Source organism: Centropristis striata, chromosome 8 (genome assembly GCF_030273125.1).
Source record: "Centropristis striata isolate RG_2023a ecotype Rhode Island chromosome 8, C.striata_1.0, whole genome shotgun sequence".
Lineage (NCBI taxonomy): Eukaryota > Metazoa > Chordata > Actinopteri > Perciformes > Serranidae > Centropristis > Centropristis striata.
Window position 1 is genome coordinate 10,049,126 of NC_081524.1, and position 18,555 is coordinate 10,067,680.

The following is an 18,555-nucleotide window of genomic DNA, read 5'->3' on the forward strand; positions in this document are numbered from 1 at the left end:
AGTTTCTCTGAGGCGTCACCTTCATGCCGGAGCCGAGAGTCTCCAGATCTCCAAAGTCCAGGCCCTCCCTGCAGGCGTACAGACACTCCACCACACTGTGAGGCTCCACGCTGCCGGGACGCACCGTCACCCCCGACAACAGGCCGTGGTAACCACCCACATACTTCACTAAAGACCAGACACAGTCCAGTTTGAAAACATGCTATAACAGCAAATTTATATCCCAATATTCACATAAATAACACGCAGACAATGACACAGCACAATGACAAACTGCAGCCTCTCATTCTGACAGCAGTGTGAAAACAGGGAGGTCACCTGAGTCTTTACCCTCTGGGATGGTGTTGTTTAGTATTTCCTTCTGCTTCTCTTCGGGCTCTGCGGTGGAAACCGGCGAGGGGCACAAAGGGGAATAGAAGAAGAGAGAACAATAAGGCACAGTGAAAAAAGCTTAAGGTATGAAAAGAAAGTGAGAGGAAGACTGAGGGTGCCAGAGGTTGACAGGCAGAGTGAAAAATATAAAAATAAATAACACGAGGAGGCACAAGTGAGAAAATGCAAGCAGGAAAATTGTAGACGATATTCAGAAATCCACCATCTCCTCATTATCTAGCAGCATCTGCTGCCACGCAGACAGCCGAGCGGCTTCCGCTGTGTGTGTGTGTGTGTGTGTGTGTGTGTGTGTGTGTGTGTGTGTACGGCTGCAAATGTGTGTGTGTGTGTGTGTGTGTTTCCCTGCTAATTGGCAGCCACAGTTTCCCATTTTAACCAGCGATTCGAGTGTAAGTGGCTGATAGCTGTCTGGCCCTCGTGTTGTTCTGCTGCCCTGAATAATTGATAAGTCAGTCATATTATTAGCCCCCAAAGACAAAACGCATCAACCAAATTATAACTGAGTGAAATGAGGGAGTGAATGGCGCGAGGCAAAATGTCTCGGCAGATTGTCTGAAGATGCCTTACGAGGGTTTTTGAGTTGCCGGTGCTCGTGCCAGAATTGGCAGCCTGCTATCTTTGCCCGATGTGTGATTTGAATGACATTTCATTGACGGGGAAATGCAAAAGAGGAGGCAAGCTGCACAAGTGCTGCTCAAAGCATTTATGCAAAAAAGGAAAAAAATGGATTTCTCGCTCTGTGCCCGCATACATTTCTGTCAGAATCCATCATTAAGCCCCAATGAAATGTATGTCAGTTGTGGATTCGCTGAGCATAAATTTCGGCGTGTTACCCCAGCAGGCGCCGATGAGCATCCTCTGGCGGGGGGCGGGGTTGGGGATGGCTCCGTTGTCGTGGATGAGGGCGGGGTCGAAGGTCACACCGTCAACATACAGGGTCACAGAGGGGAACTGCACGCTGAGTGAGAGATGATGCCACTCGCTGTCACACACCTGTAGGGCAGAAGTAAACAGAGTCAACATGAGGCTGAACGGAGTTAACAGGTGAAATATCCTGCAGGGCCAACGTCTGGATGTTTACTGGTTTGTGAGGGAAATATTCAGATATTTTATTTGAGTAAAAGTACCCATACAACAATATAAAAATACTCAGTTACAAGTAAAAGTACAGCACGATAGCCATGAAGTTTGAATAAAATATTTTTTACCTCTTTCCATGAAATGATAGTGACAATGGGATTTATTCTTGACGGATAAAATGCACTTTATTAATCAATCTCTTCCAAACATCTCACAATGAAAATGAAACCACAATTAACAGAGGATTGTGTCTGAAAACAAAATTATTCCAACTTTATCGGTGATGTTAAAAGTAAAAGTACTCATTCTGCAGAAAATTGGCTCCAGTGACTGATTTATCATAAAATATTACATTATTGTTATTTATTGAGCCAGTAGTTTAAAACTATATTAATTAGCCTTTAGGGCAGTTGTTTTCCAACTAAAGAGAAACAAGATACGATCTGAGGGGTTCTGAGATGATTAATGGGGGAGAAAATAACAAAACAAAATGTTCTGTTGTACAAATTCACTTTCCTTTTCTGGACTTTTCTCTTATCTTTGCTTTTTTTATTTTTTATTTTTTTTAGTTATTGAATCATTTGAACAGTTAAATCTCAACGACGACATTTGAAAGGGTTACAATTAAACTCACATACATCTGTAATGTGACAAAAATGGTTCTGTCTTTAATAATATATTGTATTTTATAAACTAATCTAATATTTTTTAATGTAAAATCTTAATCTGAAAAGTAACTAAAGCTCTTAAAAACACAGTGGAGTAAAAAATTGTTTTTTGGGGTTTTTTTTGTAGTGGATTAGAAACATAAAGTATCCTCAAATTGGAATAATAAAACACAAGAACCTCAGAATTGTACTGTACAGTAGAAAAATGTACCACAAGTAAATATTTATCTATGTTGTATGTACATTCCTGTAAACATTAGTTTTTTCTGTAGATACGGTGACATCAGGGGGAGTGAAAGAAGAAAGACGAGGGAATTATACAGACAGAGGGGCAGAAAAGAAAGACCAAGGTAATAAGATAAGATATCGTGGTTTCAGACAGAGGGATTTGACAAATCTTCTCCGTATCAGCTCAGCATCCTTTAATCCATGCTGCTTCAATCTGTCTGGGACCAGCAGCTTCAGTCAAAACAAACCTCCCAGTGTGGTGTCTGACTGATATAGAAAATTAGTTCATTTTGTCTCTTAGTGCCTTGAAACTTCTTCATTGTATTAGTTTATTTAACCCTCCTGTTATGTTCATTTCTCATAAAAAAAAACAATAATGTTCATTGGTCAATTTGACCCGGGGCATGTTAAATTATCCCAAACTGGCAGAAACTAAAAATCCCAATACACATGGTTTATATTTAATTAATAACTCCATTACTAATCATATTTATTATTATTATTACAATATTTTGTGCAATGGTGTTCTTTACCTCCCACAGATCATGGTTCAATGAGGATAATTTACTTGTTTTTAAAAAAAATGCATGTTTAAACTTTTTTTCTGATGTACATTGGAAAGACCCTTCATATAAAATACAATGATTTTACATGACATTGATTTTAAAAAAAAATTCTACATTTTTATTTTTATTTTTCTATGAAAAAATACTTTTGATTTTAAAACTTTGAAATGGGTCAATTTGACCCACAACATAACAGGAGGGTTAAAATGGGATTTTTTTAAACCACGTGAATATGTAATTTGAAATAAGAAATGTGTGCTTTTGTATTGCAGAGAGATTAATGTTTTGTAGAATAGTGGTGTCTGGGCCAGATGCTTGGCACCACACAGACACACTAACTTTCCTCCAGTTCAGTTTAATTCCAAAGGTACGAATACAGAAGAACATCAAAGCTAAGTGTTGCCGTTCCCTCAGTACCTGCTCCAGTTTCCACAAGAACTTGACGGGCCGTGCGGCTGAGACGTCGGGCCAGTAGAAGAGAGAGAGGCGGCAGCCGTGGACGGAGAGGGAATAGTGGGAGAAGGAATCATCTGTAAAAGCAGAGGAGAAAATAATTGGTGGGTCAGTGTGGTCTTGTCAAACTGTCTTCATATCACCCGACATTTCTTCAGAGAACAACCACAGTACGACATAAAAATGTGCAATGAGTTTAATATAGATTTTAATCTCTGTTTTATCTTTCTCACTTGTGAATTTTATTGCTGTTTTAACCCGAGGGAAGGTTTGCTGAACATGCTGGGATTTTTTTAGCTACCCCTACAAAGGCATAAAGATGGAAATATTCACACACGATATTCAGCCTGGCACTATTACAGCGTTTTACTGTCTTTCTGCTGCTCTCCACTTGGCTGCTCAAGTGGAGCAGCTCGGGGTTAAGTGTCTCTCTCAAGAGCACCTTGATAGTAGTTGTTGAAGCTATAAACAGGTTTTTTTCTCTATTTTAGCCTTTATTTTCGCTCCAGTTGTGTGGTTTCTAGTGGGTAACCTTATGGGGTTTAACGTGTGATGTTTTCCCAGAACAGAATTGCCAATAATATTCTCCTCATATTCCAAAACACTCACTTAGAGTTCTATTAAAATCATGACTCTGCAAAGTAACGCACCGTTCTTGACAGTGCTGCACACAATAGTCTCCTCCTCCTTGCGGTTTCCTCTGGTCTGGGTGGTGGTCGGCTGGATGTTGGCGCCGCCCCGTCGCATCCACAGCTGCAGGGTGAAGTGGTCGCCCGACAACGCCGAGACAACCGAGTCAGGCACCACGGCGACGTGGTTGGAGCCGTTGAAGGAGAAGACCAGAGATGAATCAGAGGAGGGGAGAGTGGGCAGGGCGGAGGTCCAGTTGGCGGCAGGAGAGGGAGGTGGGAGGAGGTCGACTTCCCCCCGGACAGCACCTGAAGAGGAGAAAGAGAGAAAATAATGAAGGGGGAATATTTTACTCATTGTCAGGTCCATGCTTGAAATCTCGACTAGAACATGTTTACATGATTTAATATGAAAAAAACAACATTTTTTTCTCCTACTGCCTGAATATACCTCTCAGAGTCCGGCAGATAAATCGGTTGACAGATATTATCAAACGATATCCATGTTAGGCCTGTCCCGATAACACATTTTTAGGACGATATATTTTCCCAGAAACCGTCACGATAAACGATAGTATTGTTGTATTGATGTTTTAGTTTTATAACGATATTAGAGCATATTAAGTCCATCCTTTTTTTCACAGCAATGAAGTTTTAAATCTCAGGAATAATAAACATTGAAACTGAAATGTGGAAAATATCCTAGATAAATAAAACAAAAAAATAAACAACAACCAAAATAATGAAATATGATGAAATGAAATAGAATTTCAGGCTCTGTTAACAAAACATTGCAATGAGATATTAATTATGTATTATATTATTTCATTATTAAAATAATATATAAACAGCTGGAATGGCTGATGATCGGGTTTTTTGGCAATTCGTACTGTCTGGCAGATATTTGCAGCATTACTTTAAACACAACACAAAAAAGCACAAAAAGTCACGCATGTAAGCTACAATATATTGAGTCCAGAAAAAAACCATTGTGTCCATTTTTATATATCAAACGATAAGTCGATATAGTTATTATCATGACAGGCCTAATGGTCACCCATAAAGTTTGAATAATTGTGTTTTCAGACACAATCCTCTGTTAATTGTGGTTTTCATTGTGACATGTTTGGAAGAGATTCATTAATAAAGTGTTGAGAAGATATGCACTACAGCTGTCAATAATAAATCACATTATCACATAATTTCATAGAAAGAGGAAAAAAAACATTTTATTAACTAACTTAGGGGGGCTACTGTGTATATGCTGTCTGACATGTGCCGCTATGAAAACTTTTTTTTACACAATATATAATGCAGAAAATGTTGCTTGGTGTGATTCAGAAATTGTGCTAGCTATTGAATCTTTTATTCTTTTTAAAAAAAACAGTCAGCAATTGACTGAAACTTAACAGTAATAATGATTATTTAATTCCTTTTCATTTTTAATTTTCTTAGTTATCATTAACAGAATTGGATGACAATTAAAATTTTTTTTATCATGTATAACAATGTATACAATGTTAAATACTATTAGATAATGTAGCTCTCTGGGTACATTTGCAGAGTGGTGAAAAATCAGTGAACAACTAATTCTCCCTCTCTAAATTCAGTATCAGCATCAGCCTCAATAATCCCCATATAACAGTCAGGCTCTAATACCTCTATTTACCGCCTGTCTGAAGCGTTTTGTTTTAGCGTCTCTGCATCATCACTGCAGCCAAAGTAGGGTTGGGCAATGTCTACCAAATCTGCATACGTCAATGTCCACAGTGAAACATCACAATGATGCTTCAACCACAAACTACTCAAATCAAATGAAAATCACCAGAAATTTCTGAATTACATAGACTAATACTACTACTAATAAACATTTTGTTTCTATAGCACCTCATAAAAAAACAGCTTACAAAGTGCTTTGACAGAGAGCAATTAATCACAAAGGAGAATGACGCCATAAAGAGCAGAGATAAGGCCTAAGAAAACAATTCTTACATAAAAATGATAAAAGACAGCATAGGATCAATTACAAGACAATCTCAGATACCAAGGGAAAGTAAATAAATAATAAGAACATAATTAAAAGGTAAAGGGACGACTATATAGATAATAGAATAGAATGAAAAAGAGCCAGATGGAAAACACTCTATAAAAGTGGGTTTTAAGAAGTGATTTAGAAGAAGCTACAGACTCTATGTGCCTTATCTCCTCGGGCAGCTCTAATAATATTTAACATTGTATACATCGTTCCAAAGCCCAGTCACCTTTGGATTTTACTTTTGACTTTAGTCAGAAAGGAGCCACCCGAGGATCTAAGGACGCAGGTCGGCTAGTAGGGAATTAATGACTCTGATAAATAGTTAGGAGTCAGACCTAAACGAGCTTTAAAAGTAATCAGTAAAATCCTAAATCAATTGTCTGAATCAGTTTGAACAAAGTCTCTTCTACTTTAGAATCATTGATGTGACAGCACGAGTTTGCTGGTCTGTGCAACATTAAATAAATCAAAATTGTTACTTTTTAAGCACTTGCTATATGACACTGCAAACACGTGCTCAGGTGTAGGTGTTGGTTGGGGGCGGGGCTTTTAAATCGTGATGTTGGGCTCAGTGGTCGATGAACTGCCATTGCAATGGACGATGTGCATTTCTCCGCTCTTTATAATCAAAAAAGTCATAAAAATCTAACTTTTTACAGTATTCAAATTTTCCCACACTCTGAATATTCACACTTTGAGCTGTGAGCCCAAACTCACCACACAGCCGTCGCACAGATCTGTCAGAGTAGCTGTCTCTGTCGCAGCCCTTCCCGATGTGTCCGGTCTGGAGCTCTACGGTGGCCTGGATGTTCCACACTGTCTCCTCACAGGTCTCCAGGTGCAGGCTGGGGAACAGCGGGATGCTACCTGACCCGGGTGTGTACTCCACACGTTTAGTCCATCCTGAAAAAAATGTCAGTAATTATGAGCAAATAACATATGCACTATGTCTCCGCTACGAGGTGCGATAATTTTAGTTTAAAACATGCAAAAAGTTGCTAATATGTGAAAAAGTAACAGTTCTGACTTCCCGTCGCAGACCTCTATGTATTGTGGTACAGATACAGTCAAAAATATTAGACTATTGTTTTCTTCAATTTATTGTTCATTAAATGCCTCGTACAACTAAAGGTACATTTGTTTGGATAAATATAATGATAACAACAAAAATAGCTCATAAGAGTTGATATCTAGCCATTTTCTATGGTTTTTGTGATAATAACCAAAATCCTTATCAAGAAAACCATGGACATGGCTAGATATCAGCTCTTAAATGAAACTCTTATGGGCTATTTTTGTTGTTATCATTATATTTGTCCAAACAAATGTACCTTTAGTTGGACCAGGCATTAAATGAAAAAGAAAGCAAGGAGAAAACAGGGGTGGTTTATTATTTTTTTTCCATGACTGTGTATCGACTACCCAGCCCTTCTACATTCACATATTCTCTCATTATTATACAGTATATATATTTCAAATGCGCTTATAGCTGAATAAATGTCACAGGAGCTGGAAACTGGCATATTAAAATGTGAAATTGTGTTTAAATTGGACTGCACTGTCAATAAACTGTGCTCATCCTGTGGAGGAATCTAATATCAGGCAATTACAGAGAAAGTGTAGTACTAGTAGTATCTATGATCCTATAAATACATTCTCGCAGTTTAATTAAATGCTTTCCCTTGATATTACTTAGGTTCAGCACTACCTCTTTAAAGCTCAGCTCTTGATATAAACATGCAAAAGGTGATTCATCCAAGCGGCAGCCCACGCACTTTTCAACTAAAAGCGATCGTTTCACCAGATTAAACGACTAAAAAGACATCTGTGGAACCTCGCGAGAGATATCCGAGCATGATAATCGAGGCAGAAAGAGAGCGGCTCGAGACATTGATTACCGATCCAGCCGGGTTTGCAGGAAGGCTTGACCGTGACTACGACCTGGGCGTCGGCCTGGGCTCGGTTCTTCCCACAGTCGAAGGCGGTCACCCAGAAGGTGTGAACACGCTGACGCTTGGAGTCCAACGGCTCTGTGTTCTTAATGTTACCTAGGAGACAAGACAGAGAGACAAAGAAAGAAAGGACAAGAAATGTTGAAACACAGGAACAAAAGGGGAACAGAAATAGCAGGATTCGTCATCAGTAAGAAGCTGAAACTGAAAGAAACAAATGAGCGCTCATTGATAAAGCTTCAATCACCACATGTACACAATAACAGAGCCGCTCTCCTGCTCAGTGCACTAAATATATATCCCGAGGAAACAAAAGGAAGATAAATCGAACAGAGCCGAATAAAAAGTGAAGGGTTTTCCTGTTTTAACAGATAAAGGCAACAGAGAATAACTGCGATAGGCTGACAGCGCTCAGCATGCCAGCTGACAGACAATAGGTAAGATGGTGTGACATGGCGAGAGGAGAGACAGAGGGATGAAAGAGATAATGGTAGGAACAGAAGAGACAAAGTGAGGGGAAAAGGAAAAACAGACAATGACAAGCCCACAGCGTCTGAACACGGTTGGAACAAAAGGTCTCTGTACCAGTTTGACCCAAAAAAGAAAGGAGCTGCACAAACCCTCTGCAAAAACCCTCCAAGAAGTCCAGGACGATTCTGCAGAGTCATGCTAAAACACTGTCGTGCTCGGCTGCTGTGTCACATTACAATTGATCTCCCAGCAAACAGTCAATGGATACAATTACGACGAGGAATTTAGGGAATCTACGAGCAGCCAGGAAGCATACAAAAACAAAAAAAGGCATGCTATATAAAACTGAACAGCTGCTGCCATGTTTATGCAGAGACAGAACAATAGTCCGCCCACACACAGTCTATTTTAACATCTTTCGCTTTCTACCTGTGTGAGGAATTAAATACCTGCACTTCTTTTCACTCTGTCGCTATGCAGACATCAATACCCCAGCAGAGTCTGGTTTGTGTGTTTTTCATGTATTGAGTTTAGGGGTTGAATACCAAATATTGAATTGAAGTGATTTTTCTAGCGAACAAGGCCACACAGAGCAGATAGCGCAGACAGCGTATGAAGATAATAATATGGTGACTGGTGGGGATATTGTATTTCTGCAGCAGACAGACAAATATTAATAGGTCCACGCTTGTTGATTTACTGCTCCGAGATAAAACATATCTCACCGTCGTTGTCGATAGCGAAGGGCACATTAGGAGTGATGATGTCATAGAAGCAGATCTGGCTGTACTGCGGGGAGCAGTCGGCATCCAGAGCCTCCACGCGCACGATCCGGTCAAACAGACGCCCCTCTGGGACTGACGCCTCGTAGCGACGTTCGACAAACACGGGGGAGAACTCATTGACGTCGTTTACACGCACATGCACAGTGGCCCTGAGGGACGGAGGGAGGGGAGTGGGAAGCAGAGAGAGATGGATTATTGTAACAACAGGAAGCAGAAAGGACTGCAGAGTCTTTACAGTGATTACTGTTCAAAACATTCAATATCTTCTGTTTTAATTGGGAGGAGAGAGGACTAACTAACTTGTGGGATTTCTTGCTGTTGACTCCATCGGGTCCCTCTCCGCAGTCGTAGGCCTGGATGGTGAAGCTGTGCTCCCGCTGGCTCTCGCAGTCCAGCGGTTCCTTGGACCGGACCAGGCCCTCGCCAGTGGAGCGGTCCAGAACCACGGCTTCAAACTGGACGGAGCCTGACCCCGAGGGGCCATTATGAACCCTGAAACCACAGATTTCACCTGAGAGAGACGGAGGGAGGGAGAAAAATAACTTGTTGTATCAGATCAGAGCAATAAAGTAACTGCAGCAAATTATGGATACTATGAACCCAGATTCACTTATACAGGTGCATCTAAATAAATTAGAATATCCATTTATATATCAAAGTCCATTTCCAGTAGTTCAAGTCAAATCGCCCCAACCAAGTATTGAGTCATATAGATGGACATATTTTTCAGAGGCCAACATTCACATATTAAACATACATTTTAAAATTGGTCTTTTGTAATAATCCAAAAATTTTTGGAGACACTGATTTTTAGGTCTTCATTAAATGTAAGCCATTATCATTATAATTAGAAGAAATTAAATGAACTAAGACATGAAATGTTTCATTCTGTGTGTAAGTGCTATTTCCCCGTTTTGAATTGAATTTGACTTTCTATGATATTCTAATTTATTGAGACGCTCCTGTATTGTCATTCTTGACAAAAATATTGTCTGAAATATAATAACATAATGATCATCAGCTACCTATTGTTACAAAAATGATTGTTGTTGCCTTTTTTACAAAAGGCTCAGACTTTTTAGTTGTTTTGCCTCATTTTTCATGTTTTGTGCCTTTTGTATACATCATTCTCTGGTTTTGTGTCTCTTTGTGCTCAATTTATGTCTTATGTAGTAGTTTTATGTCACTTTGTAACTGTTTTCGTCTTAAATGTAGTTGTTCAACGTCTCTTTGTTGTCATTTTGCCTCTGTTCGTGGGAGTTTGAAGGCTTCTCTTTACAGCTGTTCTGCATCTCTTTGTACTTGTTTTGGTCTCTGTAGTTTTTTGTACATCTTGCAGTTATGTGTCTTTGTGGTCATTTTTAGTCTCTTTAAGTGTCATTTTGCAGGTGAATGCCAGGGGGTGACCCCAGACATTTTAAGGCCCTGTAGGCTCGATAGTCCAGTTCAGTAATTATAAAGAATGCTGCAGCTTTATCTCTTAACTGGAACAAATAACAGAGGTTATATAACTCTTAATGAGCCCTCGCTGAATTGGCTTTTAGTTGGTTTCATAGTCCAGGTTTTTGGGTTTTATTCATGTCTTTTAAAGCTCTTCAGGTCTGGCTCCAGCATAAATTTCCGAGCCTTTGCATACCTTCACTCCACCTCAAATCCTGCTACAAAACTCTGCAGTCTCGACTCAGTACTAAAGGTGATTTATTTCCTGTCAGCACCCCCAAACTTTGGAAAAACAGCAGTCCTCTTAAAATTCATCTCGCTACCTCTGATTCCTTTAAGTCTGAACTAAAAACTCATATTTCTTTATCTCTGTGCGCCCTGTCACTTCTTCTTTTTATTGTCTCAATCATTTGTGTTATTTTAAGGCTTTTCCCCACATCTTTTCTATGAAGCTGTCATTTTGCTTTGAAAAGTGTTATACAAATAAAGGTTATTATTATGATTAAAACAGCCGTCCACAGCAGTACATCACTTAGCTTCTGTGTCAGTACTCCTGCCTGCTTCTCAGTGGGGGCGCCATCTACTGTATTAATACACTGACTATACTATGGGTAAGTACCTTATACAACCCCACTGAAAAAAACCCCAAACTATCCCTTTAAAGTCCGATAACCTAGTCTTTTTCTAGATTATAATAAGTGCAGACAGACATCTAGAGGATTCCTTTAAGTGTCCCTTTATCTTATACAATCATTATAAGAATAGAATAAAAACTGACTGCCGCTGGGACTCAAAATAAAAGCCTTAATATAGCAGCTGATCTTCCCTGGTTGGCAGAAGTCGAAGGTAGGGAAGGTTTCTTGCTCAAACAGCTAATTTTCTCTTCCTTCTTGACACAAGCCCAATAAATTCAGGAGAGTAATTCTAGTCAAGCTATAATAATTTGACTGAACATGGTTATTTCCAGGAGTGCAAACGTGATAACCTTATTTCATCAGCCTGCAGAGGCAAGAGTGCCGCCGACTGCTGCTCCTGCAAAGAAGGGTTGAATTACACTATGATGGGCTAAAAATAGTGGACTCTGTGACTGAATACATTGCCTTTAATATTTAGACTGCTCTATTGGGAAATATGGTAGGAAATGGCAGCAGGCTAATAGCTCAAACTTCTCTCTCTCTGTGAAAATGAGCGTCGTGTTTACTATGAAGGCCCGACCAAGGCCGGGTGAGATAATTTTCAATTTGGCCTGCTGATGTGATTTTCAACTTGGCTGTGCGAGCACTTGATTTGACCTATTTTTCACAGCAGCCAGTTCTGTGGATGTTCGAGCAAATTCATGGAAAAGTTTAAATATTTTGGGGCATTTTTCTGTGCCAGCTCTCTCATCCTACATTCTCCCATGCTGTTTCGTGCAGTTGGTGTTACCAGCGTAGTGAAGTGGAGCATCTTTGTCCAGGGCGAAGAGAGGGGGATTGAGCAGCACGGTGTTGTCGTTCTCCATGACAATCCCCTGGTACTCTGTCTCGATCCATGGCTTGTGCTTATTGGCTGAACGGCACAGAGAAGAGACCGAAGAGGCTTTGGGTTAAATGGAGCAATTAGAAGGAACCAACGTGTCTATTTATAACACCCCATTATGGGCGAGGACATGGTGAGCATGAGTGGAAAAATACACAATGTATGTGTGACCACAAGGACAGTTTAATCACATTCACACACCCCCTCTTACATTCTTTCTCTCTCCATAAAGACTTCCCTCTCTTGTTCATGTCAAGCTCCACTCTGCACACCTTCCTGCTTGGCAGTATAATTAAAGGCAGTCAGATCTCACCTTATCACACAGAGGGTTATATTGCTCGTATCAATCAGCCAAACTGGCCTGCCAAACAAAAATGCGCAGAAAAAAGAGAAAAAACAACAACAACAACAGCCAAGTCCAAACTAAATGCCCGAGGTTTACTGTGAATTTAACCTTTAATTGTGAATTAATTATTCATCCTTGTGCTGAATGTTCTGCGCTGAGTGATCAAAGGGCAAGTTAATGAGCCAGAAGGATGACGATTTTACACTTCAGCAAAGAGCAAAAACAAAGCCGGAGAGCCTCCCCTCTGTTGTCCTCAATCTCCCTAACGCTGAAGACACGGAGTTTGAAATCAGACAGAAGCACCAGACTCATGTTTAGCAATTGCTTTGTTGTCTTCACAGTGAATTTTCCAGAAAATCTGACTGGAACTAATTGTACCGTCTCATGTGTGAGAGGAGAGTCAACAGAGGAAAAGGCTGCCGGTTCTGAATCTGATCAAACTTCTCTCTCTTCAGACATTCTATCCCTTTCTTGAAATTTTTTCGATTAAAAAGCCAATACTTTTTTATACCTCAATGGAGAATATCAATATGTTTATAAGTTACTGGAGAATATAAATGTGTTTATATTTTACTGGAGAATATAAATGTGAGTTTCTCAGGAGGACTGTGTATTGGCAAGAATCTGGCAATACGATACGCATCATGATATAAGGTTTATGATTCAATATATTGTGGGTTTTTTCAAATCTGATTAAGGAAAAATTGTCAAATATAAAGAATGCACAATCATGTGGCTAAAATAAGTTCTAAAAGAGTTTACTTTTCTTAGCAAAAAGACCTTTGACCTTTTTCTGCAATCTAAGAATCTTTGCACGTAAAATATTAATAAAAAAATCAATATATAGTGTTTTTGAGAACTGTTACAGTATAACAAAACATAATATCACAACATAAAGTGTGCCAACATTTTCTTACATGTCTATTTTTCAGTGGTGCAAAGTTACCACTGTAAGTACAATTACTCATACGTAGTATTTAAGTCCAATATAAAGGTACTTTACTGGGGTATTTCTAATTTATCCTACTTTGTGCTTCTACTCCACTTCACTTAAGATGGAAATGTGACTCCACAACATGTATTTAATAGATATAGTTAATAGCTAAAATGAGCTCAATCAGCTACAATATTAAAATGCTGCTAATAGAGTAACACATAATGATCTGTAATGTAATATAAAACCCTGACAGAGGCCAGTCTGGTGTTCAATGATGCTAAAATATGGTGTTAAGTTGCTCATTAAGCAAATTTAGCTGATAATACTTTTTCTTGTAATGGCCTATTTTTATGTTGACATACTCAATTTTTAAGAGCTAAAATCATTAGGGGATTAATCAAGCCAGTAGTCAGCAACAATTTATATAATTGAATCATTGTTTAGCTAAAGTTTTAAGCAAAAATAACCAACAATCTTTGGCTGCCCCCTTCTGAGTTGATCAGTCAACTGATCGGTCATTTTGGCCCGAGTTGACTAAGATTTCTTTAATGAAATAGTCATTTTTATGCTGAATTACTTATTTCCAATAAACTTATGAGCACGTCTCTGGTAAACATTTAAAGTTGTGCTTTTGTACAATTCTTTGTGTAGTGTGAATGTTAGTCGACTAAAAACGTGTGTAATTCTCATTTTTCTACTTCTCAGTTGAGACGATTTAACGCTTTTCTTTGTCTTATGTGATAAAGTTCAAATTCTTAGGGGTTTTTGTGCTATTCGTAAAAAAATAATAATTTGAGGACATTACACTAACTAGCCTCTAGAAAAGTGTAACAGATATTTTCTTAGTTGTTATAGACCCAATGAATAATAATGTAAATAATCAGCAGATTAATCAATAATGAAAATAACTGTTATATGCACCCCTGGCTAGTAAAGACAGGGAAAGATTGATACCACTTTTTAATACCAACAGCCCAACCTTAAGTTACTGCTATCCGTATCAGTTTATGGCATGTCGTTCAAAGTTTGGTAAAGGGTGATTTATCTGATAATTTAGGTTAATGGATTGTATGAGATTATTATTTTTTTCACCCTGATTTTGGCCATTACAAGACCAACAACGACACTGAGAATCGGATCCCCAGTAAAATATCAATCTCCATCTTATCTAAAAAAAACAACACATTTTTTATTTAAAAGAAGCTAAAATGCTCAAATACTGTCAAATGTACATAACTGTGTGAACACAAGCAGCTGAACCAGAATTTAAACAAGACAATATGTGATCACAGAATATAAATCTGAGTGGGCTTTTAAGACTCTATTAAACTATTGAGAATCAGCCCTGATCGCAGATATTCATCGTCTCCTCTCAAGGTCTGGCCTGACAACGTCTCCTCCTCCTCCTCTATATCCAGTCCTCTGCCATGTCTCTTTTTTGGTCATTTATCTCCCGCCCTCTGTCCCCTCAGTTGATCTCCTCCCTCACCCCTCCCTCCCTCCACCCCTCCCTCGTCTGCTCTGCTATATAGCATTAATCTGAGCATCAGGCCTGTGGATTACATTCGGGATTACAGATTGAGAGGCATCCCATTCCATCTCTCTGTCTCTGCTGGCACTCTTCCTCTCTCTGTCACTCTATCGCCCCACAACACTCGCCCACCCCTCCTCGCATCACACACACACACACACACACACATATAGTATATACACACAAATGCTCCGCTATCTGGCTCTTTTCTTTTCCCTTTTCCCTCGTGTCACCTGATCTCACGTACCACCTCTCTCTCCACCGCCACCTCCTCTTCATCCTCCTCCTCCCTTCTTTATCAGCCTGCGTCTTTTCGGCCACGTCCTCTCCTGTCACAGCTCCTTCTCCTTTCCCCCGTCTCTCTCTCTCTCCCTCTTTCTCTCTCTCTGTTTCTCTCTGAAACTCCATCTCTCCTTCAATCTCCTCGCCTTCCCTGCATCGCTCTCCTCCACCACCTCCTTCTCTGACATTCTCCCTCCACGCTGTCTGTTTCATTCGCCTTCCCCACAGCATGATAATCATTGGAACAATGATGTTGAATCAGAGTCATGGTTATCAAGGATGATAAATCTGCTACTGAGGACGAAACAGATTTATCATCTCCTCAGAGTCACAGCACTGGCAAAACAGGCACATGCATGAAATGTACAAACATGTATGTTTATGTAATGAGGATATGTAATCAATGCACAGGAACAATAAAGTCATTTCAGGGCAAAACAGCCATGTCTCTGTGGCCGAGCACCTCGTCAGGTCTGCCTGTTCTCATGGCGATGTCAACAATCATCTCAACACTTCACAATTAACAGTCAAAATGATGAGGAACTGACCTTTGTTGCCACTGGCAACTGAAGTCAAGCAAAGGAGGAAGAAGGAGAGAAAATTCATTCTGTCCATCTGAGGGAGGAAAGGAAAGAGGGGAGGGGGGGCAGGGTGGGGTGGGGTGAGGAGGGGGGGGGGTACAGTACATGCATCAATCAGCACAGAAAGAGACAGGTACAGTAACAAGACAAGAAGAGAGGCACACATCAGGCCTATCAGTTGCTGTGTTTATGCAGGAAATGTGTCATGTATGTAACCTTTGGTGGCCTAAACAGGTGAGAGAGGACCCCCGCAGGGTGAACTCAATTTGGTGCTGCATATTGAGTCAGCATAAATAAACCAATAATCCATAACTGTTTCTGGTTTTGCATGAAAAATTAGCTTGCAGAGCTGAAAATAGTCCGTAGAGCGGGTACATACCTGGTCGTGAGTGAGTGAGTGCACTGTATGTAGGCTATATGTGTGTGTGTGTGTGTGTGTGTGTGTGTGTGTGTGTGTCACTATAGTAGGTTACGCATGTGGCTGTGTGGGTGTTTTCCAATATTTTAATTGTGGTTTGTAAAAGAGAAAAAGAAAAAAAGGAAAGAAATGCAGCTGTTTTCTTGTGGCCACAACTGAAAAATGAGTCCTTGGGGGGGTTTCATGCTCTCATTGACATAACAAGCCTCTACGTTTTTCCATTGCTGCAGTCCTTCATAGGCTACGGGACAACATATATACACTGTAGGAGACTACATTTTGAAAAGGGGGGGGGGATATATAACAGGAGACTCCATTTGGTCACAGGTTGTTCAGGCTACACATACATCCAAGAGCAGAGAAACATGCTATGCGACAATAATCAGCCGTTTTACATTACAGGCTGGTATTGACACACATTACCAGCTTGGGCTCCGTGACCGCCTTATAGCCATGTTGAGAGCTCACACCAGAGGAAGAGAGGAAATGTCGCACAAATGAAGGTTACAGCCTGGAGAAAAAGATTTGACATTACCGTGCGGTGATGCTCCTGGTTGGTACCCAGCCTCTACGCTCGCAGCATCCGCCTCTCACGCCCCTGCTTGCCGCTCGGCTCGGCAATCCCCCCGCAGGCTGAAAACAAACCTCCAGGTAGAGGAGAGGACACACCGGTGAGTGTTAAAAACAGCAGCCGGGGAAATGACAGGGTGTATGCGTCTCGGCTTGACGTTAGACTCGGTGATGAGGTGTGAGGAGGATGAAGAGAGACCGATGGATGCCCTTGTTTTTTCGGCTCTATACGGAGGAGAAAAAACGGTGGGAATATTACGCTGGCGTCCCCTCCCTCTCGGCGTTTCTTAACCCGCCCACACTGCGTCCTTCTCCCTCTCTATCTGCCTCTCTCTCCGGCCCCCACCAGCTCAGGACCAGACTGCTGCTCTGGCTGTTTTTTGCTGTTGAACGCACATTGAGAGTGACTCAGACCCCGACACAGCAATTCATCCCGTCACGTTTATTCTCAGCTCTTGGCCTGCTTCACAAGTGACAATCTTATCCTCTTTTTTTTATTTTTAGTTTTTTTATTAAATTATATTAAATCCCTTATTCCCCACTGCTCAAGCTTGCCATCACCAGACTGCAAAATGACGTCATATCACCCCTTTTGCCCTGTGCTCGTGTCACACTCATATTGACATAATGACTGCGAAATGCAAAAATAAGCGTACATGAAAAAAGTTAAATAACTCCTAGAGGAAATGGGTTTTTTTGGACAACATTTGTATAGGTAGGGGAGACTGGGGGGAAGTTGCAACATTTTCACATGTCATCTGGAGGAAACTGGTGCTTATGTGAGAATCATGTTCTTTTTTCTTCTTTCTGATTTTTCAAGCGCATTCAACACCATCCAATGCTACATACTCAAAAACAAGCTCACAGAGATGGGAGTGGATCTTTCCCTTATCTCCTTGATCATAGATTACCTGACAGGAAGACCACAGTATGTCAGGTCTGGGAACTGTGTTTCTGGGACATTAATGAGCAGCACAGGGGCTCCACAAGGGACTGTTCTGGCTCCATTCCTGTTCACACTGTACACAGTGGACTTCAAATACAACTCGTGCCGAGTCCTGCCACATCCAGAAGTACTTGGACGACACTGCTATTGTGGCTTGTATCAGGAATGGACAGAAATGTGAATATAGGGATCTGATAAAAGCCTTCAGTGACTGGAGTCACAAGAGCTATCTCCTCCTGAACACCTCAAAGACTAAGGAAATTATCATAGATTTCCTCAGGTTCAAGCCCCCCTTCAGCCAGTGAATACCTGTAGGGTGGACATGGAGGTGGTGCCAAGTTAGAAGTATCTAAGTGTATACCTGGATAGTAAGTTGGACTGGTCCCTAAAACGCCTCTTTTTCTTAAGGATCTCAGATCTCTTGACATCTGTAGTAAAATGCTGCAGATGTTTTATCAGTCTGTGGTGGTAGTGTGTTGTTTTATGCTGCAGTCTGCTGGGGAGGCAGCATCAGACACAGAGATGAAGGCGGTTGGACAGACTGGTCAAAGAGCTGGTTCTGTGGTTGGAGCCAGGTTGGACACACTGGAGGAGATGGTGGAGAGATGCACTGTCCAGATGTTGGAGGCCATCTTGAAATACCCGGATCATCCGTTGCACAAAACCTTTATGGACCAAAAAAACAGCAGTGGACGACTCCTTTATCTCCGTTGCAGAACGGTGAGA

General features: G+C 40.6%; 1 protein-coding gene across 4 annotated transcripts in view; it reads right to left on the reverse strand.

Annotated features, from left to right (window-relative positions):
* clstn3 (calsyntenin 3) overlaps positions 1-17,121 on the reverse strand; it is a 36,413-nt gene extending 19,292 nt beyond the window's left edge. For 3 of the 4 annotated variants that reach the window (XM_059339495.1, XM_059339497.1, XM_059339498.1), the window contains exons 1-12: positions 16,849-17,121; positions 15,863-15,929; positions 12,126-12,248; positions 9,561-9,771; positions 9,201-9,409; positions 7,951-8,100; positions 6,770-6,955; positions 4,039-4,326; positions 3,353-3,465; positions 1,227-1,386; positions 319-378; positions 20-168 (exon numbers count right to left, since the gene is read on the reverse strand). In XM_059339495.1, the coding sequence (XP_059195478.1) occupies positions 20-168; positions 319-378; positions 1,227-1,386; positions 3,353-3,465; positions 4,039-4,326; positions 6,770-6,955; positions 7,951-8,100; positions 9,201-9,409; positions 9,561-9,771; positions 12,126-12,248; positions 15,863-15,929 (1,716 nt within the window). In that variant the 5' untranslated portion in view covers positions 16,849-17,121. The remainder of the gene's footprint in view (positions 1-19; positions 169-318; positions 379-1,226; positions 1,387-3,352; positions 3,466-4,038; positions 4,327-6,769; positions 6,956-7,950; positions 8,101-9,200; positions 9,410-9,560; positions 9,772-12,125; positions 12,249-15,862; positions 15,930-16,848) is intronic. The other variant, XM_059339496.1, reaches the window with a different exon arrangement.
* Positions 17,122-18,555: the final 1,434 nt, after the last annotated feature.